This window comes from Giraffa tippelskirchi, chromosome 12 (genome assembly GCF_054371585.1).
Source record: "Giraffa tippelskirchi isolate mGirTip1 chromosome 12, T2T-mGirTip1v1.2.pri, whole genome shotgun sequence".
Lineage (NCBI taxonomy): Eukaryota > Metazoa > Chordata > Mammalia > Artiodactyla > Giraffidae > Giraffa > Giraffa tippelskirchi.
This window is the reverse complement of record NC_137286.1, coordinates 71,192,043-71,214,796: the sequence shown is the minus strand read 5'-3', so window position 1 is coordinate 71,214,796 and position 22,754 is coordinate 71,192,043. Positions and strand designations below refer to the sequence as shown.

The 22,754-nt window shown below is 55.0% G+C and overlaps 3 protein-coding genes and 1 long non-coding RNA gene across 4 annotated transcripts in view; 3 read left to right on the top strand and 1 right to left on the bottom strand.

The window, feature by feature from the left end:
• Positions 1 to 22,754, bottom strand: part of LOC145529707 (uncharacterized) — a 1,704,434-nt gene that overhangs the window by 931,827 nt on the left and 749,853 nt on the right. The window contains exons 97-99 of the long non-coding RNA XR_014071296.1: positions 15,866 to 15,977; positions 8,223 to 8,334; positions 582 to 693 (exon numbers count right to left, since the gene is read on the bottom strand). This is a non-coding gene — a long non-coding RNA (uncharacterized LOC145529707). The remainder of the gene's footprint in view (positions 1 to 581; positions 694 to 8,222; positions 8,335 to 15,865; positions 15,978 to 22,754) is intronic.
• LOC145529703 (uncharacterized) lies at positions 4,391 to 6,279 on the top strand. The gene is made up of 3 exons (XM_081550310.1): positions 4,391 to 4,567; positions 4,967 to 5,279; positions 5,530 to 6,279. The coding sequence occupies exons 1-3, from the start codon at positions 4,433 to 4,435 to the stop codon at positions 6,156 to 6,158; spliced, it is 1,077 nt and encodes a 358-aa protein (XP_081406436.1). The 5' UTR covers positions 4,391 to 4,432; the 3' UTR covers positions 6,159 to 6,279.
• On the top strand, positions 8,763 to 13,825 carry LOC145529515 (uncharacterized). The gene is made up of 3 exons (XM_081550091.1): positions 8,763 to 12,210; positions 12,610 to 12,922; positions 13,173 to 13,825. Exons 1-3 carry the CDS (start codon positions 11,974 to 11,976, stop codon positions 13,799 to 13,801), a joined length of 1,179 nt encoding a protein of 392 aa, XP_081406217.1. The 5' UTR covers positions 8,763 to 11,973; the 3' UTR covers positions 13,802 to 13,825.
• On the top strand, positions 16,596 to 21,467 carry LOC145529544 (uncharacterized). Its single transcript, XM_081550124.1, has 3 exons — positions 16,596 to 19,852; positions 20,252 to 20,564; positions 20,815 to 21,467. The coding sequence occupies exons 1-3, from the start codon at positions 19,616 to 19,618 to the stop codon at positions 21,441 to 21,443; spliced, it is 1,179 nt and encodes a 392-aa protein (XP_081406250.1). The 5' UTR covers positions 16,596 to 19,615; the 3' UTR covers positions 21,444 to 21,467.

Below are 22,754 nucleotides of genomic sequence, written 5' to 3'. Positions count from 1 at the left end.
GGCTCCGAAATCCAGAGAAAGGGGTCAGGGTATGTGGGAATCCGGCGGGGGTGGGGGGTGGATGAAGGAAGGTGTCCTTCCTCTCTCCAGTGCAATTTGGTTTGGTGAGTCTCAAAGCTACCAGATGGCACTTCCCAAGTCAGGCCCCCGCAGGAATCAGGGTGGGCTGCGTGCCTCGGCCCCTGCCACAGGGACAAGCCACACCAGTGGCCTCCCTGAGCTCAAATGGCCGGATCTGGGGGTTCCGTCTGGGTGCACACCTCCTTGCTGTGGCCAAGTTCCCCCCTTCTCTGAGCACCAGCTTCATCATCCTCTCGAATGAGGACATCGATTGCTACCTTGGCACGTTACTCTCTTCATCCTGTGAAGACTCATTAGGCTTATCCTACAATTACTAGCTGGCCCGAAGAGATATCTCCTGAATCCAGATTAAGCTGGAGTCTCCCAGGCTCATCTGGCATGTCTTCCCTGAAGTCTGCCAAAACCCACACCCTTGCATTTCCAGGGACTCCCCTTAGCCGGCTGGGCAGAAAACCCAGCATGGTTCAAACAAGCTGACAGACAAGCGGGAGAGGACTCACGGGCAGACGGCCTCCCTCAGGTCTCGGGTGGAGCTCTGGGACCACAGCAGCAACGGGCCATCCCAGCCCCTGGGCTCAGCAGCGCCCTCATTCTCAGGCCGGCGGCTCTGCCCTGAGGGGAGCAGGAAGGTCACCAACTGCCGCAGGCGGACCTCAAGCCCCTCCCACTGCTGGAGCCTGACCTCCCCCGGCCCCACCCCTTCCCCTACCCCAGCAGGACGAGAGCTCGTCTTCCCCTGGCTTCCAACGTGAGGCCCGGCCCTGGGCCCCGATTGGGCACTGCCCCAGTCCGGAGCCAATCACAGTGGCCAGGGAGGTGGAACGCACCGATTGGCCAGGGCCAGGTCATGTGACCATGCTCCCCAGGAAACTCAAATATTACCAAGATTCCCTAACAAACCAATGAACAAAATTATCCAGTAAAGGCAAACCGTACTTTTTAATGAGGCCGATGTCACAGAAAAAAAAAAAAAAGCTTCACAATGAACTGCTCAAGGAAGCTACTAAATAAACTTTCAGAAAAGTTAAGTAGTTTTTTTTTTTTTTTAATAGGGTGACGGAGAGCTATACCTTTCCCATCTATGTGAATTTAGGTTTAAACTAGATTTCCCTTGGCTATTATATACGACAAAAAAACCCCACATCACCCCCTTTCACTCCCCCCACCCCCCAAAAGTGTTTTAGTCTATTGAGTTTTTGTGTCCTCAGTTGTGTCTGATTCACGGCAACTCACGAACTCTACACAGCCAGGCTCTTCCGTCCATGGAATTCAGGGCAATTTTTTTCTGTCACAGTAAATGCCCACCCTGGGTGATCCAAAGGCAAGGGCTCAGAGGCTCCTGAGAGTCTAACTCCTTTCAGCCGAGCACAGAGCTGGCTCCTCACTGGGATGCCTGTGGCCTGGGGCTCCCAGAGGGGAGAGCAGCACTCGCCCCACCGTGTGGTCACTGCTGGAAGTGCAGGCTGCTCCTCACTCCCCCTTGACAGTGTCCCTGAGGGCAGAACAGTGGGAATCTACTCAAGGTGGAAATGCAAACTCCCATGCAACCAAACTTCCCACAAGGTCTCCAAAACCACTCAGGAACAGGGAATTGGAAACTGCAGGGCATGACATGAATGGAGATGGAGACTTGACACCTTACACCGAGTTCACTTCCAGTTATCCCTAGACAAAGTTTCCATGAAAACTTGTCACAAATCTAGAAGAACAATGAGCAGAAACCGGACACGTGCTTTGAGTCTTCACACACAAAACTAAAACGCAGTCCACAAAACAACCCAGAGAATACAGTGGACTTTGCAAAATCAAAGATATCTACTGTGGGAAAGACCTCATTACAAAAGCAAAAGACAGGTCATACATCGCGAGACGAATGAGTGGAAACACAAAGCTTCTCAAGGATGTGTCTCCAAACAGACAAAGAACACCAACACAACAAGCCTGTGAAAACTAGGGAAAGGTCTGAAGGGACACCAGACTGAGGAAGACACACACAGAGTATCCCGGATGATGTCCAGCACGGAGGGCCTGAAGAAACAACAGTCTAGTTGCACTCCCTCAGGCCTGTGTGACCCTGGATGAGGCCTCTGTTTCCCGGTGGCTCTGAGAGATGGACAGGGAGGAAGGGGAAGAGAAATCACTTGCATTTCTAATACTCACAGCAAAGTCTTCCAATGAGAAGGGAATTATCACCCCCACTGACAATGCCATGCACTGAAGTGATACCCACGAGTCCATCTAACCCAGAAGGGAAGGAAGGACCTGTTCTCACAAAACGGCGAGAGATGGAAGAAGGAAGATCAAGCCCACACCAATCACTGGAAAGAGAAGCTGTGCTCAGGGCTTGAAAGAATTCCTATTGGGAAAATGATGTCACAGCCCCACAAGGCAATCCACAGCTTGGATGCTATTCCTCCCAAAATGCCAATGCATTGTCGCACCGAACAAAGAACTGCAAAAGGGGTTACGGAAACAGAAAAGAGCCTAAATTGTCAATACAATCCGACGAAAAAGCCCCGATACGGACATCCAAGGTTGTGTGAAAGGAAATTAGACGACCAAACTAGGATCCTCAGGAGCGTATCGGAGAAGGCGATGGCGACCCACGCCAGTACTCTTGCCTGGAAAATGCCCTGGACGGAGGAGCCTGGTAGGCTGCAGGCCATGGGGTCGCGCAGAGTCAGACACGACTGAAGTGACTTAGCCGCAGCGGCAGCAGCAGGACAGTATGCTATTGGGAATACAACAACACACACAGATCCAGATCGATGGAATAAAGTTGAGGGTCCAGAAACAAACCCCGGCATCCATGGTCAACTCATCTCTGACACAGAAGGGGAGAATATCCAAATGGGAACAAGAAAGCCTCTTCAATAAATGGCCATGGGAAAACCAGACAGCTACATCTGAAGAACGCTATTGGTTTTGATCTCACACCACCTCAATATCGGGGAAAAACCTCACCCTAAAGACTGATGTCATGAGATAGCTAGAAAGAAGCGTAGGTCAAAGGCTCCTTAACATCAGAGTCTCCTTGCCATTTGCTGGGCGGAGGTAGAAATGGGTCTCTTCAAGTAAGGGAAAGAGGGAAACGAAGTACACCAATGGGTTTCCATCCAATGGAACCTCTTCACAACAGAGAAGCTAAGCATTCACAGATGCAAAAGATAGGAAACGGAACATGAGAGACTCCTTGCAAGTGGTGTATCTGAGAAGGGGTTCATATGGAAAGAGACGAAGAATGCACAGCACTCAGATTCCAAGAAACACCACCACCACCCTTGACCCTTCCCCCATGACCAACTCCGACCTAAAGCCTTTCTCTCCCTCTAACCCATCCCTAAAACATAACCCTCATCTAATCATATACATGTGCATTCCTAGCATCCATCCATCCACACACGAGAGAGAAAGAGGAAGACACAGACTGAATCGAGAAAGGAAAAGAGAGGGACACAGCCAGAGAGAGACACGGAACCAAAGAGAGGAAAGGAGTCGATGGTCCAGACTTTTCATCAATCTGTCTCGAAGGTAGAAGCAATGACAGCGCCCATCCACCCCAGAAGGGGGAAAAGGACGGAAGGTTTGGAGAGGAAAAGACAAGAACGCAGGGAGCCATTAGAAGCTCAGCCACCCGCAGAAGCCGAGCTGGGACACTTGAACAGAATCTCAATGGAAACAGAGGACCAGAAAGTTGGCTACTCTTTTCTATAAGAGAGGGAGACCTTCGAGTCTTCCTTTCGGGCCTCCAACTTGGATGTGGGGTCTCAAAACAGTCAGGAGGGGCAGTGCCTTTTCCTGGGTACCACGGTGCATCCAGGCCTCGTTCTGCCCCATTCTGTGCTGTGTCAGCCCTGGATGGAGTCTTTCTTTCTGAAGTCTCAGCGCACAAGCTCCACGTGATATCGGCCCCAGGTGGAGAGGCATGGAGCTGCTCGTAGGCCGACAGACCTAGGAAACAGATGGGAGAATGACCCCCACTCTGCAGATGGAGAGACTGGGGAAACCCTGAGGGGCATATGCTTGTCCAGGGCCACACCACTTATGAGAAGAAGGAGCCTGGTCTGAGAGCAGCGGGGTCCTCGGAGCTCAGGCCCTGGCTGCACCCAGGCCTCCCCAGGGCTGTGGGCTGGGCTGTGTGGCTGTCAATGTGCCTGCACATGGCCTAAGGGGGGTGGTCGAGCAGTCAGAAACCCAGAGATTCCCTTGGGAAGTTTTGGGGAAGGGACATCAGCACGAACCTCAGGAAATGATGTCACCTGCCGGCAACAGAACCCAACAGAACCCGCAACCCGGGTATCCAGGCCTCCAGAGCGGAGAGGAGCCCCCAGCCAGATCTCTTGCTGCCAGGATGTTCTGCTGTTTGCCCCTGCCCAGAGGCCAGGGCCTCAGGAGAGCTCACAGGCAGTGTGCGTGGGCACCCTGTCGACGTTGGCTCAGGGCACCCCCGAGAGGCCTCTGGCCCTCTGCCCGGAGAAACAGAAAGGTAACACGGGGAGCCCCAGGCCCCGCCAGGCCACCTCTCCCATGCCACCCGGAAACACCGGGTCCTTTGCCTGTGTGTGTGGATGCGGGTTTCTCGGGGTGTGTCTCCCTCAAGGAAGCCCAGGCGGATGTGGGGTCAGAAGCCTGCGGACAAGTTGTGTCCACACCCCAGGGGAGATCAGGCTGGCTGGGATGGGAACAGTGCGGGCAGGGCCGGCCGCCCAGGCTGACCTCACACCCTCAGGTGGGTCTCTTTCCTCCCGGGTGGGGATCTGAGCAGACACACGTCTCTGACCCTTCTGGGAAGAGAAGTTCGAGCAGGCAGAAGCAGCGGCTCCACTGGCCAGGCCCAGCTCGGAAAACTCCCAGCACGGCTGGCTGACGGTCACTGTCGTTGCAGAGCTTCCCACGTGATGAGGCCGAGGACGGGGACACCCCGTCCACCTCCCGGAGGGAGGGGTCGGAGCACCAACCCCCCGCCCGTGAGGCCCAGTGCAGGCTCCAGGTGAGCGTGCCCACGGAGGCATCAGCCCCACCGGGGGCGAAGCGGAGGCGGGGAAGGCCTGCTGCCGAGACACCGCCCAGGATACACCCGGCGGCCCAGTCTGAGGCTGCCACGGAGCTCAGCACACCCGGCTCCGACCCAGAGTCCCGAGAACCCCGGCCTCTGAGGCAGCAGGAGGACCTGGAGCCCAGCACGCCAGAGCACAGAGGTAAGGACGCTGGGGCTGGTGCACGGGAGTGTGTGGGGAGGGGGTGCTGAGCTACACAGGGACGAGTCCCCGAAAGATGCTGCTGGGCCTGCAGCAAGCGCTGGCCTCACACCCCCACCCCCATCTTGCACACTTCAGTCCCAAAAGACATCCAACCCTGGGTATTCTTTCGGAATCTCTTGGAAGCTTTCTGTCCCGGGATACGCACATGCCAAGGCTGGTCTGTGGGCAAACTTTGCTTCTCCCCCAGCTCTAGCACTGGCCTCCAACTGGAACCAGGCTCCACTTCCCAGACCTGTGCCTACAGAGGTGGTGGCTCCAGGTGCAGGACCCAGGGATCCACCGAGGGCAGATGGAGAACCGAGCCTTGCCCTCGCAGAGACACCAGGCCAGCTGGGTACTGGCCAGCACACCGGGCAGATCGGATTTCCGTGCCTGCAGGACCCCCAGCCCCAGGCACTGATGTCCCACCCCCTCAGCCAGAACCTCCACCTCCACGTGCACCTGTACCTGCTAGGGCTTTGGCAGGAGAACCCGAGGCAGAGGAGGAGTCACCGCCTCGGCAGGGAGAGCCTGCCCTGGCTCCCGCGCAACACCCAGACGCCGACGATGACTCACCCGCCCCTGCAGGAAGAACGAGCCCCCGCTCTGGACAGAGACCCAGAGCCCTTGCCGGAAACACCATGTCCAGGGGAGCGGTCGGCTCTGCAGCCTCCATCCCTGTCTGCTCACCGTGGACGCCGGCAACTCGGTCTGCCCCCAGGGGACATGGAGTTCCTTTCCCCTGAGCTGCTTTGCATTTGGTTTGTTTCCACCTTTCTGGTGATGTTTTACTTTTTGTATGGTTTCGTCTATTTTTGTTGGTTAAGTTGGGATTAGTAAACTTTTTCATCATTGTTGCAATTTGGGACACTGTTGTGTAACTCTGGTGATACTGTGTTACCATCACCACTCTGTAGTTTCAGACCCGTTCGATCTTTATGCCCCACCCGCCAACAAAGCCTGGGTTCAAGGCAAGCAGGCCCTGTTCATCCCTCCCCCCGATCCTGACCACAATTTCATCTTTTCTTTCTGCATTCCTTCCTATATTCTTGGTGTCCCCAATCAATGACTCTCAGTGAGATGACTGAAGGAGTTTTTTTCGGACTCTCCACCTACTGTAAGACTCCATTGGAGAGTTCTCATTTTTATGTCATTTGAACTAGCCTTTGATAGCTGAAAGGACGGTGTACGTCCTTTCAAGATATCATGTGCCAAACGAAGCCCTTTTGGCAAATGCCATCATTATCTCCAGGCAGGAATTGCAGTTTGAAGGGTGACATCTCAGCCAGAAGGCAGAGGCTGAGCTCCTCTTGTTGCACCAGCTCCCAAAAGAAGCCAAGAAAGGGAGCTGGAACAACAAACCACCCCAACGCCCAGGAAAGCGTTCTTCACGACAGAAGGCTAGCAAATGACCCAACAACCTTGTGGCCCAGAACCCCTCTAGAAAAATCACTGTTCCATACAAAAGAGAAACACATGGGAAGTTCCAAGGAGAGGCAATGCCCATGGCCAGTGTACTTTAGAGACGGCCTGACCGCTCCGGGGAAGACACGCACCGACGGAACCCTTTGGGAAACAGCAGTGAGAGTCCTCACCGTCGTAAGGGTTTCCTCTGGGGACAACCTGCCCTGGGCACCACATGAGGGAGCAGACCGGCTTCTCTTCCTCTGCCCCCACACCACTCACTCATGAAGGCATCCCAGGTGTTCTCATGCCCTGCCTGCCTGCCTGCCTGCCTGGCTCATCCGTGAGCTGTGACCACCTCCAGGGCAGGACTCCACCTTCTCCTCTCTGTGTACCGTGAATCTGCACACAGTGGGCTTTCAGAACCTTAGGAGACTTGAGCCATTCCCACTCGAGCCAGAACCCTCCCCAGGAAGGAAAACAGCTGTGGAGTCATTTTGGCCCCAGCACTGGTTCCCAAACCCTGGCGGCTCCTACAGCCTCTACGGTGTGAAGAGGGAGGTCCCTTTTGACAGAGCTTTCCGGCTGTCAGATCGAAGCTGTTGTTTCACTGTCAGCTGTGTCTCTGCCGTTGCAGCCAGGTGGGCCACGCTGCTCCAAAGGAGCTCACAAGCTGAGTTGCAAGGGAGGTATTGAGAGGACAGGGATGGCTACAACGTGCTGCAAACTGAGTGAGGGTCCCCACAATCCTCAGCAAAGGTCTGTGGTGTGCAAGTGGGGAGTAGAGGGCCCCCAAGTTCCAAAGGAAGGGAGGTACTCGGGAGATAAAGCCCTTGGCTGCTGTGGTAGCAGCTGCAGATGGCAGCTCGTCCACAGTGCACTTCGAATGAGGTCATATGAGCGGGACTCTGGAAATGGCTCCGAAATCCAGAGAAAGGGGTCAGGGTATGTGGGAATCCGGCGGGGGTGGGGGGTGGATGAAGGAAGGTGTCCTTCCTCTCTCCAGTGCAATTTGGTTTGGTGAGTCTCAAAGCTACCAGATGGCACTTCCCAAGTCAGGCCCCCGCAGGAATCAGGGTGGGCTGCGTGCCTCGGCCCCTGCCACAGGGACAAGCCACACCAGTGGCCTCCCTGAGCTCAAATGGCCGGATCTGGGGGTTCCGTCTGGGTGCACACCTCCTTGCTGTGGCCAAGTTCCCCCCTTCTCTGAGCACCAGCTTCATCATCCTCTCGAATGAGGACATCGATTGCTACCTTGGCACGTTACTCTCTTCATCCTGTGAAGACTCATTAGGCTTATCCTACAATTACTAGCTGGCCCGAAGAGATATCTCCTGAATCCAGATTAAGCTGGAGTCTCCCAGGCTCATCTGGCATGTCTTCCCTGAAGTCTGCCAAAACCCACACCCTTGCATTTCCAGGGACTCCCCTTAGCCGGCTGGGCAGAAAACCCAGCATGGTTCAAACAAGCTGACAGACAAGCGGGAGAGGACTCACGGGCAGACGGCCTCCGTCAGGTCTCGGGTGGAGCTCTGGGACCACAGCAGCAACGGGCCATCCCAGCCCCTGGGCTCAGCAGCGCCCTCATTCTCAGGCCGGCGGCTCTGCCCTGAGGGGAGCAGGAAGGTCACCAACTGCCGCAGGCGGACCTCAAGCCCCTCCCACTGCTGGAGCCTGACCTCCCCCGGCCCCACCCCTTCCCCTACCCCAGCAGGACGAGAGCTCGTCTTCCCCTGGCTTCCAACGTGAGGCCCGGCCCTGGGCCCCGATTGGGCACTGCCCCAGTCCGGAGCCAATCACAGTGGCCAGGGAGGTGGAACGCACCGATTGGCCAGGGCCAGGTCATGTGACCATGCTCCCCAGGAAACTCAAATATTACCAAGATTCCCTAACAAACCAATGAACAAAATTATCCAGTAAAGGCAAACCGTACTTTTTAATGAGGCCGATGTCACAGAAAAAAAAAAAAAAAAGCTTCACAATGAACTGCTCAAGGAAGCTACTAAATAAACTTTCAGAAAAGTTAAGTAGTTTTTTTTTTTTTTTAATAGGGTGACGGAGAGCTATACCTTTCCCATCTATGTGAATTTAGGTTTAAACTAGATTTCCCTTGGCTATTATATACGACAAAAAAACCCCACATCACCCCCTTTCACTCCCCCCACCCCCCAAAAGTGTTTTAGTCTATTGAGTTTTTGTGTCCTCAGTTTTGTCTGATTCACGGCAACTCACGAACTCTACACAGCCAGGCTCTTCCGTCCATGGAATTCACGGCAATTTTTTTCTGTCACAGTAAATGCCCACCCTGGGTGATCCAAAGGCAAGGGCTCAGAGGCTCCTGAGAGTCTAACTCCTTTCAGCCGAGCACAGAGCTGGCTCCTCACTGGGATGCCTGTGGCCTGGGGCTCCCAGAGGGGAGAGCAGCACTCGCCCCACCGTGTGGTCACTGCTGGAAGTGCAGGCTGCTCCTCACTCCCCCTTGACAGTGTCCCTGAGGGCAGAACAGTGGGAATCTACTCAAGGTGGAAATGCAAACTCCCATGCAACCAAACTTCCCACAAGGTCTCCAAAACCACTCAGGAACAGGGAATTGGAAACTGCAGGGCATGACATGAATGGAGATGGAGACTTGACACCTTACACCGAGTTCACTTCCAGTTATCCCTAGACAAAGTTTCCATGAAAACTTGTCACAAATCTAGAAGAACAATGAGCAGAAACCGGACACGTGCTTTGAGTCTTCACACACAAAACTAAAAGGCAGTCCACAAAACAACCCAGAGAATACAGTGGACTTTGCAAAATCAAAGATATCTACTGTGGGAAAGACCTCATTACAAAAGCAAAAGACAGGTCATACATCGCGAGACGAATGAGTGGAAACACAAAGCTTCTCAAGGATGTGTCTCCAAACAGACAAAGAACACCAACACAACAAGCCTGTGAAAACTAGGGAAAGGTCTGAAGGGACACCAGACTGAGGAAGACACACACAGAGTATCCCGGATGATGTCCAGCACGGAGGGCCTGAAGAAACAACAGTCTAGTTGCACTCCCTCAGGCCTGTGTGACCCTGGATGAGGCCTCTGTTTCCCGGTGGCTCTGAGAGATGGACAGGGAGGAAGGGGAAGAGAAATCACTTGCATTTCTAATATTCACAGCAAAGTCTTCCAATGAGAAGGGAATTATCACCCCCACTGACAATGCCATGCACTGAAGTGATACCCACGAGTCCATCTAACCCAGAAGGGAAGGAAGGACCTGTTCTCACAAAACGGCGAGAGATGGAAGAAGGAAGATCAAGCCCACACCAATCACTGGAAAGAGAAGCTGTGCTCAGGGCTTGAAAGAATTCCTATTGGGAAAATGATGTCACAGCCCCACAAGGCAATCCACAGCTTGGATGCTATTCCTCCCAAAATGCCAATGCATTGTCGCACCGAACAAAGAACTGCAAAAGGGGTTACGGAAACAGAAAAGAGCCTAAATTGTCAATACAATCCGACGAAAAAGCCCCGATACGGACATCCAAGGTTGTGTGAAAGGAAATTAGACGACCAAACTAGGATCCTCAGGAGCGTATCGGAGAAGGCGATGGCGACCCACGCCAGTACTCTTGCCTGGAAAATGCCCTGGACGGAGGAGCCTGGTAGGCTGCAGGCCATGGGGTCGCGCAGAGTCAGACACGACTGAAGTGACTTAGCCGCAGCGGCAGCAGCAGGACAGTATGCTATTGGGAATACAACAACACACACAGATCCAGATCGATGGAATAAAGTTGAGGGTCCAGAAACAAACCCCGGCATCCATGGTCAACTCATCTCTGACACAGAAGGGGAGAATATCCAAATGGGAACAAGAAAGCCTCTTCAATAAATGGCCATGGGAAAACCAGACAGCTACATCTGAAGAACGCTATTGGTTTTGATCTCACACCACCTCAATATCGGGGAAAAACCTCACCCTAAAGACTGATGTCATGAGATAGCTAGAAAGAAGCGTAGGTCAAAGGCTCCTTAACATCAGAGTCTCCTTGCCATTTGCTGGGCGGAGGTAGAAATGGGTCTCTTCAAGTAAGGGAAAGAGGGAAACGAAGTACACCAATGGGTTTCCATCCAATGGAACCTCTTCACAACAGAGAAGCTAAGCATTCACAGATGCAAAAGATAGGAAACGGAACATGAGAGACTCCTTGCAAGTGGTGTATCTGAGAAGGGGTTCATATGGAAAGAGACGAAGAATGCACAGCACTCAGATTCCAAGAAACACCACCACCACCCTTGACCCTTCCCCCATGACCAACTCCGACCTAAAGCCTTTCTCTCCCTCTAACCCATCCCTAAAACATAACCCTCATCTAATCATATACATGTGCATTCCTAGCATCCATCCATCCACACACGAGAGAGAAAGAGGAAGACACAGACTGAATCGAGAAAGGAAAAGAGAGGGACACAGCCAGAGAGAGACACGGAACCAAAGAGAGGAAAGGAGTCGATGGTCCAGACTTTTCATCAATCTGTCTCGAAGGTAGAAGCAATGACAGCGCCCATCCACCCCAGAAGGGGGAAAAGGACGGAAGGTTTGGAGAGGAAAAGACAAGAACGCAGGGAGCCATTAGAAGCTCAGCCACCCGCAGAAGCCGAGCTGGGACACTTGAACAGAATCTCAATGGAAACAGAGGACCAGAAAGTTGGCTACTCTTTTCTATAAGAGAGGGAGACCTTCGAGTCTTCCTTTCGGGCCTCCAACTTGGATGTGGGGTCTCAAAACAGTCAGGAGGGGCAGTGCCTTTTCCTGGGTACCACGGCGCATCCAGGCCTCGTTCTGCCCCATTCTGTGCTGTGTCAGCCCTGGATGGAGTCTTTCTTTCTGAAGTCTCAGCGCACAAGCTCCACGTGATATCGGCCCCAGGTGGAGAGGCATGGAGCTGCTCGTAGGCCGACAGACCTAGGAAACAGATGGGAGAATGACCCCCACTCTGCAGATGGAGAGACTGGGGAAACCCTGAGGGGCATATGCTTGTCCAGGGCCACACCACTTATGACAAGAAGGAGCCTGGTCTGAGAGCAGCGGGGTCCTCGGAGCTCAGGCCCTGGCTGCACCCAGGCCTCCCCAGGGCTGTGGGCTGGGCTGTGTGGCTGTCGATGTGCCTGCACATGGCCTAAGGGGGGTGGTCGAGCAGTCAGAAACCCAGAGATTCCCTTGGGAAGTTTTGGGGAAGGGACCTCAGCACGAACCCCAGGAAATGATGTCACCTGCCGGCAACAGAACCCAACAGAACCCGCAACCCGGGTATCCAGGCCTCCAGAGCGGAGAGGAGCCCCCAGCCAGATCTCTTGCTGCCAGGATGTTCTGCTGTTTGCCCCTGCCCAGAGGCCGGGGCCTCAGGAGAGCTCACAGGCAGTGTGTGTGGGCACCCTGTCGACGTTGGCTCAGGGCACCCCCGAGAGGCCTCTGGCCCTCTGCCCAGAGAAACAGAAAGGTAACACGGGGAGCCCCAGGCCGGGCCAGGCCACCTCTCCCATGCCACCCGGAAACACCGGGTCCTTTGCCTGTGTGTGTGGATGCGGGTTTCTCGGGGTGTGTCTCCCTCAAGGAAGCCCAGGCGGATGTGGGGTCAGAAGCCTGCAGACAAGTTGTGTCCACACCCCAGGGGAGATCAGGCTGGCTGGGATGGGAACAGTGCGGGCAGGGCCGGCCGCCCAGGCTGACCTCACACCCTCAGGTGGGTCTCTTTCTTCCCGGGTGGGGCTCTGAGCAGACACACGTCTCTGACCCTTCTGGGAAGAGAAGTTCGAGCAGGCAGAAGCAGCGGCTCCACTGGCCAGGCCCAGCTCGGAAAACTCCCAGCACGGCTGGCTGACGGTCACTGTCGTTGCAGAGCTTCCCACGTGATGAGGCCGAGGACGGGGACACCCCGTCCACCTCCCGGAGGGAGGGGTCGGAGCACCAACCCCCCGCCCGTGAGGCCCAGTGCAGGCTCCAGGTGAGCGTGCCCACGGAGGCATCAGCCCCACCGGGGGCGAAGCGGAGGCGGGGAAGGCCTGCTGCCGAGACACCGCCCAGGATACACCCGCCGGCCCAGTCTGAGGCTGCCACGGAGCTCAGCACACCCGGCTCCGACCCAGAGTCCCGAGAACCCCGGCCTCTGAGGCAGCAGGAGGACCTGGAGCCCAGCACGCCAGAGCACAGAGGTAAGGACGCTGGGGCTGGTGCACGGGAGTGTGTGGGGAGGGGGTGCTGAGCTACACAGGGACGAGTCCCCGAAAGATGCTGCTGGGCCTGCAGCAAGCGCTGGCCTCACACCCCCACCCCCATCTTGCACACTTCAGTCCCAAAAGACATCCAACCCTGGGTATTCTTTCGGAATCTCTTGGAAGCTTTCTGTCCCGGGATACGCACATGCCAAGGCTGGTCTGTGGGCAAACTTTGCTTCTCCCCCAGCTCTAGCACTGGCCTCCAACTGGAACCAGGCTCCACTTCCCAGACCTGTGCCTACAGAGGTGGTGGCTCCAGGTGCAGGACCCAGGGATCCACCGAGGGCAGATGGAGAACCGAGCCTTGCCCTCGCAGAGACACCAGGCCAGCTGGGTACTGGCCAGCACACCGGGCAGATCGGATTTCCGTGCCTGCAGGACCCCCAGCCCCAGGCACTGATGTCCCACCCCCTCAGCCAGAACCTCCACCTCCACGTGCACCTGTACCTGCTCGGGCTTTGGCAGGAGAACCCGAGGCAGAGGAGGAGTCACCGCCTCAGCAGGGAGAGCCTGCCCTGGCTCCCGCGCAACACCCAGACGCCGACGATGACTCACCCGCCCCTGCAGGAAGAACGAGCCCCCGCTCTGGACAGAGACCCAGAGCCCTTGCCGGAAACACCATGTCCAGGGGAGCGGTCGGCTCTGCAGCCTCCATCCCTGTCTGCTCACCGTGGACGCCGGCAACTCGGTCTGCCCCCAGGGGACATGGAGTTCCTTTCCCCTGAGCTGCTTTGCATTTGGTTTGTTTCTACCTTTCTGGTAATGTTTTACTTTTTGTATGGTTTCGTCTATTTTTGTTGGTTAAGTTGGGATTAGTAAACTTTTTCATCATTGTTGCAATTTGGGACACTGTTGTGTAACTCTGGTGATACTGTGTTACCATCACCACTCTGTAGTTTCAGACCCGTTCGATCTTTATGCCCCACCCGCCAACAAAGCCTGGGTTCAAGGCAAGCAGGCCCTGTTCATCCCTCCCCCCGATCCTGACCACAATTTCATCTTTTCTTTCTGCATTCCTTCCTATATTCTTGGTGTCCCCAATCAATGACTCTCAGTGAGATGACTGAAGGAGTTTTTTTTGGACTCTCCACCTACTGTAAGACTCCATTGGAGAGTTCTCATTTTTATGTCATTTGAACTAGCCTTTGATAGCTGAAAGGACGGTGTACGTCCTTTCAAGATATCATGTGCCAAACGAAGCCCTTTTGGCAAATGCCATCATTATCTCCAGGCAGGCATTGCAGTTTGAAGGGTGACATCTCAGCCAGAAGGCAGAGGCTGAGCTCCTCTTGTTGCACCAGCTCCCAAAAGAAGCCAAGAAAGGGAGCTGGAACAACAAACCACCCCAACGCCCAGGAAAGCGTTCTTCACGACAGAAGGCTAGCAAATGACCCAACAACCTTGTGGCCCAGAACCCCTCTAGAAAAATCACTGTTCCATACAAAAGAGAAACACATGGGAAATTCCAAGGAGAGGCAATGCCCATGGCCAGTGTACTTTAGAGACGGCCTGACCGCTCCGGGGAAGACACGCACCGACGGAACCCCTTGGGAAACAGCAGTGAGAGTCCTCACCGTCGTAAGGGTTTCCTCTGGGGACAACCTGCCCTGGGCACCACATGAGGGAGCAGACCGGCTTCTCTTCCTCTGCCCCCACACCACTCACTCATGAAGGCATCCCAGGTGTTCTCATGCCCTGCCTGCCTGCCTGCCTGCCTGGCTCATCCGTGAGCTGTGACCACCTCCAGGGCAGGACTCCACCTTCTCCTCTCTGTGTACCGTGAATCTGCACACAGTGGGCTTTCAGAACCTTAGGAGACTTGAGCCATTCCCACTCGAGCCAGAACCCTCCCCAGGAAGGAAAACAGCTGTGGAGTCATTTTGGCCCCAGCACTGGTTCCCAAACCCTGGCGGCTCCTACAGCCTCTACGGTGTGAAGAGGGAGGTCCCTTTTGACAGAGCTTTCCGGCTGTCAGATCGAAGCTGTTGTTTCACTGTCAGCTGTGTCTCTGCCGTTGCAGCCAGGTGGGCCACGCTGCTCCAAAGGAGCTCACAAGCTGAGTTGCAAGGGAGGTATTGAGAGGACAGGGATGGCTACAACGTGCTGCAAACTGAGTGAGGGTCCCCACAATCCTCAGCAAAGGTCTGTGGTGTGCAAGTGGGGAGTAGAGGGCCCCCAAGTTCCAAAGGAAGGGAGGTACTCGGGAGCTAAAGCCCTTGGCTGCTGTGGTAGCAGCTGCAGATGGCAGCTCGTCCACAGTGCACTTCGAATGAGGTCATATGAGCGGGACTCTGGAAATGGCTCCGAAATCCAGAGAAAGGGGTCAGGGTATGTGGGAATCCGGCGGGGGTGGGGGGTGGATGAAGGAAGGTGTCCTTCCTCTCTCTAGTGCAATTTGGTTTGGTGAGTCTCAAAGCTACCAGATGGCACTTCCCAAGTCAGGCCCCCGCAGGAATCAGGGTGGGCTGCGTGCCTCGGCCCCTGCCACAGGGACAAGCCACACCAGTGGCCTCCCTGAGCTCAAATGGCCGGATCTGGGGGTTCCGTCTGGGTGCACACCTCCTTGCTGTGGCCAAGTTCCCCCCTTCTCTGAGCACCAGCTTCATCATCCTCTCGAATGAGGACATCGATTGCTACCTTGGCACGTTACTCTCTTCATCCTGTGAAGACTCATTAGGCTTATCCTACAATTACTAGCTGGCCCGAAGAGATATCTCCTGAATCCAGATTAAGCTGGAGTCTCCCAGGCTCATCTGGCATGTCTTCCCTGAAGTCTGCCAAAACCCACACCCTTGCATTTCCAGGGACTCCCCTTAGCCGGCTGGGCAGAAAACCCAGCATGGTTCAAACAAGCTGACAGACAAGCGGGAGAGGACTCACGGGCAGACGGCCTCCGTCAGGTCTCGGGTGGAGCTCTGGGACCACAGCAGCAACGGGCCATCCCAGCCCCTGGGCTCAGCAGCGCCCTCATTCTCAGGCCGGCGGCTCTGCCCTGAGGGGAGCAGGAAGGTCACCAACTGCCGCAGGCGGACCTCAAGCCCCTCCCACTGCTGGAGCCTGACCTCCCCCGGCCCCACCCCTTCCCCTACCCCAGCAGGACGAGAGCTCGTCTTCCCCTGGCTTCCAACGTGAGGCCCGGCCCTGGGCCCCGATTGGGCACTGCCCCAGTCCGGAGCCAATCACAGTGGCCAGGGAGGTGGAACGCACCGATTGGCCAGGGCCAGGTCATGTGACCATGCTCCCCAGGAAACTCAAATATTACCAAGATTCCCTAACAAACCAATGAACAAAATTATCCAGTAAAGGCAAACCGTACTTTTTAATGAGGCCGATGTCACAGAAAAAAAAAAAAAAAAAGCTTCACAATGAACTGCTCAAGGAAGCTACTAAATAAACTTTCAGAAAAGTTAAGTAGTTTTTTTTTTTTTAATAGGGTGACGGAGAGCTATACCTTTCCCATCTATGTGAATTTAGGTTTAAACTAGATTTCCCTTGGCTATTATATACGACAAAAAAACCCCACATCACCCCCTTTCACTCCCCCCACCCCCCAAAAGTGTTTTAGTCTATTGAGTTTTTGTGTCCTCAGTTTTGTCTGATTCACGGCAACTCACGAACTCTACACAGCCAGGCTCTTCCGTCCATGGAATTCACGGCAATTTTTTTCTGTCACAGTAAATGCCCACCCTGGGTGATCCAAAGGCAAGGGCTCAGAGGCTCCTGAGAGTCTAACTCCTTTCAGCCGAGCACAGAGCTGGCTCCTCACTGGGATGCCTGTGGCCTGGGGCTCCCAGAGGGGAGAGCAGCACTCGCCCCACCGTGTGGTCACTGCTGGAAGTGCAGGCTGCTCCTCACTCCCCCTTGACAGTGTCCCTGAGGGCAGAACAGTGGGAATCTACTCAAGGTGGAAATGCAAACTCCCATGCAACCAAACTTCCCACAAGGTCTCCAAAACCACTCAGGAACAGGGAATTGGAAACTGCAGGGCATGACATGAATGGAGATGGAGACTTGACACCTTACACCGAGTTCACTTCCAGTTATCCCTAGACAAAGTTTCCATGAAAACTTGTCACAAATCTAGAAGAACAATGAGCAGAAACCGGACACGTGCTTTGAGTCTTCACACACAAAACTAAAAGGCAGTCCACAAAACAACCCAGAGAATACAGTGGACTTTGCAAAATCAAAGATATCTACTGTGGGAAAGACCTCATTACAAAAGCAAAAGACAGGTCATACATCGCGAGACGAATGAGTGGAAACACAAAGCTTCTCAAGGATGTGTCTCCAAACAGACAAAGAACACCAACACAACAAGCCTGTGAAAACTAGGGAAAGGTCTGAAGGGACACCAGACTGAGGAAGACACACACAGAGTATCCCGGATGATGTCCAGCACGGAGGGCCTGAAGAAACAACAGTCTAGTTGCACTCCCTCAGGCCTGTGTGACCCTGGATGAGGCCTCTGTTTCCCGGTGGCTCTGAGAGATGGACAGGGAGGAAGGGGAAGAGAAATCACTTGCATTTCTAATATTCACAGCAAAGTCTTCCAATGAGAAGGGAATTATCACCCCCACTGACAATGCCATGCACTGAAGTGATACCCACGAGTCCATCTAACCCAGAAAGGAAGGAAGGACCTGTTCTCACAAAACGGCGAGAGATGGAAGAAGGAAGATCAAGCCCACACCAATCACTGGAAAGAGAAGCTGTGCTCAGGGCTTGAAAGAATTCCTATTGGGAAAATGATGTCACAGCCCCACAAGGCAATCCACAGCTTGGATGCTATTCCTCCCAAAATGCCAATGCATTGTCGCACCGAACAAAGAACTGCAAAAGGGGTTACGGAAACAGAAAAGAGCCTAAATTGTCAATACAATCCGACGAAAAAGCCCCGATACGGACATCCAAGGTTGTGTGAAAGGAAATTAGACGACCAAACTAGGATCCTCAGGAGCGTATCGGAGAAGGCGATGGCGACCCACGCCAGTACTCTTGCCTGGAAAATGCCCTGGACGGAGGAGCCTGGTAGGCTGCAGGCCATGGGGTCGCGCAGAGTCAGACACGACTGAAGTGACTTAGCCGCAGCGGCAGCAGCAGGACAGTATGCTATTGGGAATACAACAACACACACAGATCCAGATCGATGGAATAAAGTTGAGGGTCCAGAAACAAACCCCGGCATCCATGGTCAACTCATCTCTGACACAGAAGGGGAGAATATCCAAATGGGAACAAGAAAGCCTCTTCAATAAATGGCCATGGGAAAACCAGACAGCTACATCTGAAGAACGCTATTGGTTTTGATCTCACACCACCTCAATATCGGGGAAAAACCTCACCCTAAAGACTGATGTCATGAGATAGCTAGAAAGAAGCGTAGGTCAAAGGCTACTTAACATCAGAGTCTCCTTGCCATTTGCTGGGCGGAGGTAGAAATGGGTCTCTTCAAGTAAGGGAAAGAGGGAAACGAAGTACACCAATGGGTTTCCATCCAATGGAACCTCTTCACAACAGAGAAGCTAAGCATTCACAGATGCAAAAGATAGGAAACGGAACATGAGAGACTCCTTGCAAGTGGTGTATCTGAGAAGGGGTTCATATGGAAAGAGACGAAGAATGCACAGCACTCAGATTCCAAGAAACACCACCACCACCCTTGACCCTTCCCCCATGACCAACTCCGACCTAAAGCCTTTCTCTCCCTCTAACCCATCCCTAAAACATAACCCTCATCTAATCATATACATGTGCATTCCTAGCATCCATCCATCCACACACGAGAGAGAAAGAGGAAGACACAGACTGAATCGAGAAAGGAAAAGAGAGGGACACAGCCAGAGAGAGACACGGAACCAAAGAGAGGAAAGGAGTCGATGGTCCAGACTTTTCATCAGTCTGTCTCGAAGGTAGAAGCAATGACAGCGCCCATCCACCCCAGAAGGGGGAAAAGGACGGAAGGTTTGGAGAGGAAAAGACAAGAACGCAGGGAGCCATTAGAAGCTCAGCCACCCGCAGAAGCCGAGCTGGGACACTTGAACAGAATCTCAATGGAAACAGAGGACCAGAAAGTTGGCTACTCTTTTCTATAAGAGAGGGAGACCTTCGAGTCTTCCTTTCGGGCCTCCAACTTGGATGTGGGGTCTCAAAACAGTCAGGAGGGGCAGTGCCTTTTCCTGGGTACCACGGCGCATCCAGGCCTCGTTCTGCCCCATTCTGTGCTGTGTCAGCCCTGGATGGAGTCTTTCTTTCTGAAGTCTCAGCGCACAAGCTCCACGTGATATCGGCCCCAGGTGGAGAGGCATGGAGCTGCTCGTAGGCCGACAGACCTAGGAAACAGATGGGAGAATGACCCCCACTCTGCAGATGGAGAGACTGGGGAAACCCTGAGGGGCATATGCTTGTCCAGGGCCACACCACTTATGACAAGAAGGAGCCTGGTCTGAGAGCAGCGGGGTCCTCGGAGCTCAGGCCCTGGCTGCACCCAGGCCTCCCCAGGGCTGTGGGCTGGGCTGTGTGGCTGTCAATGTGCCTGCACATGGCCTAAGGGGGGTGGTCGAGCAGTCAGAAACCCAGAGATTCCCTTGGGAAGTTTTGGGGAAGGGACCTCAGCACGAACCCCAGGAAATGATGTCACCTGCCGGCAACAGAACCCAACAGAACCCGCAACCCGGGTATCCAGGCCTCCAGAGCGGAGAGGAGCCCCCAGCCAGATCTCTTGCTGCCAGGATGTTCTGCTGTTTGCCCCTGCCCAGAGGCCGGGGCCTCAGGAGAGCTCACAGGCAGTGTGCGTGGGCACCCTGTCGACGTTGGCTCAGGGCACCCCCGAGAGGCCTCTGGCCCTCTGCCCAGAGAAACAGAAAGGTAACACGGGGAGCCCCAGGCCGGGCCAGGCCACCTCTCCCATGCCACCCGGAAACACCGGGTCCTTTGCCTGTGTGTGTGGATGCGGGTTTCTCGGGGTGTGTCTCCCTCAAGGAAGCCCAGGCGGATGTGGGGTCAGAAGCCTGCGGACAAGTTGTGTCCACACCCCAGGGGAGATCAGGCTGGCTGGGATGGGAACAGTGCGGGCAGGGCCGGCCGCCCAGGCTGACCTCACACCCTCAGGTGGGTCTCTTTCTTCCCGGGTGGGGCTCTGAGCAGACACACGTCTCTGACCCTTCTGGGAAGAGAAGTTCGAGCAGGCAGAAGCAGCGGCTCCACTGGCCAGGCCCAGCTCGGAAAACTCCCAGCACGGCTGGCTGACGGTCACTGTCGTTGCAGAGCTTCCCACGTGATGAGGCCGAGGACGGGGACACCCCGTCCACCTCCCGGAGGGAGGGGTCGGAGCACCAACCCCCCGCCCGTGAGGCCCAGTGCAGGCTCCAGGTGAGCGTGCCCACGGAGGCATCAGCCCCACCGGGGGCGAAGCGGAGGCGGGGAAGGCCTGCTGCCGAGACACCGCCCAGGATACACCCGGCGGCCCAGTCTGAGGCTGCCACGGAGCTCAGCACACCCGGCTCCGACCCAGAGTCCCGAGAACCCCGGCCTCTGAGGCAGCAGGAGGACCTGGAGCCCAGCACGCCAGAGCACAGAGGTAAGGACGCTGGGGCTGGTGCACGGGAGTGTGTGGGGAGGGGGTGCTGAGCTACACAGGGACGAGTCCCCGAAAGATGCTGCTGGGCCTGCAGCAAGCGCTGGCCTCACACCCCCACCCCCATCTTGCACACTTCAGTCCCAAAAGACATCCAACCCTGGGTATTCTTTCGGAATCTCTTGGAAGCTTTCTGTCCCGGGATACGCACATGCCAAGGCTGGTCTGTGGGCAAACTTTGCTTCTCCCCCAGCTCTAGCACTGGCCTCCAACTGGAACCAGGCTCCACTTCCCAGACCTGTGCCTACAGAGGTGGTGGCTCCAGGTGCAGGACCCAGGGATCCACCGAGGGCAGATGGAGAACCGAGCCTTGCCCTCGCAGAGACACCAGGCCAGCTGGGTACTGGCCAGCACACCGGGCAGATCGGATTTCCGTGCCTGCAGGACCCCCAGCCCCAGGCACTGATGTCCCACCCCCTCAGCCAGAACCTCCACCTCCACGTGCACCTGTACCTGCTCGGGCTTTGGCAGGAGAACCCGAGGCAGAGGAGGAGTCACCGCCTCAGCAGGGAGAGCCTGCCCTGGCTCCCGCGCAACACCCAGACGCCGACGATGACTCACCCGCCCCTGCAGGAAGAACGAGCCCCCGCTCTGGACAGAGACCCAGAGCCCTTGCCGGAAACACCATGTCCAGGGGAGCGGTCGGCTCTGCAGCCTCCATCCCTGTCTGCTCACCGTGGACGCCGGCAACTCGGTCTGCCCCCAGGGGACATGGAGTTCCTTTCCCCTGAGCTGCTTTGCATTTGGTTTGTTTCTACCTTTCTGGTAATGTTTTACTTTTTGTATGGTTTCGTCTATTTTTGTTGGTTAAGTTGGGATTAGTAAACTTTTTCATCATTGTTGCAATTTGGGACACTGTTGTGTAACTCTGGTGATACTGTGTTACCATCACCACTCTGTAGTTTCAGACCCGTTCGATCTTTATGCCCCACCCGCCAACAAAGCCTGGGTTCAAGGCAAGCAGGCCCTGTTCATCCCTACCCCCGATCCTGACCACAATTTCATCTTTTCTTTCTGCATTCCTTCCTATATTCTTGGTGTCCCCAATCAATGACTCTCAGTGAGATGACTGAAGGAGTTTTTTTTGGACTCTCCACCTACTGTAAGACTCCATTGGAGAGTTCTCATTTTTATGTCATTTGAACTAGCCTTTGATAGCTGAAAGGACGGTGTACGTCCTTTCAAGATATCATGTGCCAAACGAAGCCCTTTTGGCAAATGCCATCATTATCTCCAGGCAGGCATTGCAGTTTGAAGGGTGACATCTCAGCCAGAAGGCAGAGGCTGAGCTCCTCTTGTTGCACCAGCTCCCAAAAGAAGCCAAGAAAGGGAGCTGGAACAACAAACCACCCCAACGCCCAGGAAAGCGTTCTTCACGACAGAAGGCTAGCAAATGACCCAACAACCTTGTGGCCCAGAACCCCTCTAGAAAAATCACTGTTCCATACAAAAGAGAAACACATGGGAAATTCCAAGGAGAGGCAATGCCCATGGCCAGTGTACTTTAGAGACGGCCTGACCGCTCCGGGGAAGACACGCACCGACGGAACCCCTTGGGAAACAGCAGTGAGAGTCCTCACCGTCGTAAGGGTTTCCTCTGGGGACAACCTGCCCTGGGCACCACATGAGGGAGCAGACCGGCTTCTCTTCCTCTGCCCCCACACCACTCACTCATGAAGGCATCCCAGGTGTTCTCATGCCCTGCCTGCCTGCCTGCCTGCCTGGCTCATCCGTGAGCTGTGACCACCTCCAGGGCAGGACTCCACCTTCTCCTCTCTGTGTACCGTGAATCTGCACACAGTGGGCTTTCAGAACCTTAGGAGACTTGAGCCATTCCCACTCGAGCCAGAACCCTCCCCAGGAAGGAAAACAGCTGTGGAGTCATTTTGGCCCCAGCACTGGTTCCAAAACCCTGGTGGCTCCTACAGCCTCTATGGTGTGAAGAGGGAGGTCCCTTTTGACAGAGCTTTCCGGCTGTCAGATCGAAGCTGTTGTTTCACTGTCAGCTGTGTCTCTGCCGTTGCAGCCAGGTGGGCCACGCTGCTCCAAAGGAGCTCACAAGCTGAGTTGCAAGGGAGGTATTGAGAGGACAGGGATGGCTACAACGTGCTGCAAACTGAGTGAGGGTCCCCA

Coding starts and splice junctions, on each gene's coding strand:
- LOC145529544 (XM_081550124.1), top strand. CDS start 19,616: ATGATGTCACCTGCCGGCAACAGAACCCAACAGAACCCGCAACCCGGG. Junction 19,853..20,251: donor CTGCCCAGAGAAACAGAAAG/GTAACACGGGGA, acceptor CTGTCGTTGCAG/AGCTTCCCACGTGATGAGGC. Junction 20,565..20,814: donor CAGCACGCCAGAGCACAGAG/GTAAGGACGCTG, acceptor CTTCTCCCCCAG/CTCTAGCACTGGCCTCCAAC.
- LOC145529515 (XM_081550091.1), top strand. CDS start 11,974: ATGATGTCACCTGCCGGCAACAGAACCCAACAGAACCCGCAACCCGGG. Junction 12,211..12,609: donor CTGCCCAGAGAAACAGAAAG/GTAACACGGGGA, acceptor CTGTCGTTGCAG/AGCTTCCCACGTGATGAGGC. Junction 12,923..13,172: donor CAGCACGCCAGAGCACAGAG/GTAAGGACGCTG, acceptor CTTCTCCCCCAG/CTCTAGCACTGGCCTCCAAC.
- LOC145529703 (XM_081550310.1), top strand. CDS start 4,433: ATGTTCTGCTGTTTGCCCCTGCCCAGAGGCCAGGGCCTCAGGAGAGCT. Junction 4,568..4,966: donor CTGCCCGGAGAAACAGAAAG/GTAACACGGGGA, acceptor CTGTCGTTGCAG/AGCTTCCCACGTGATGAGGC. Junction 5,280..5,529: donor CAGCACGCCAGAGCACAGAG/GTAAGGACGCTG, acceptor CTTCTCCCCCAG/CTCTAGCACTGGCCTCCAAC.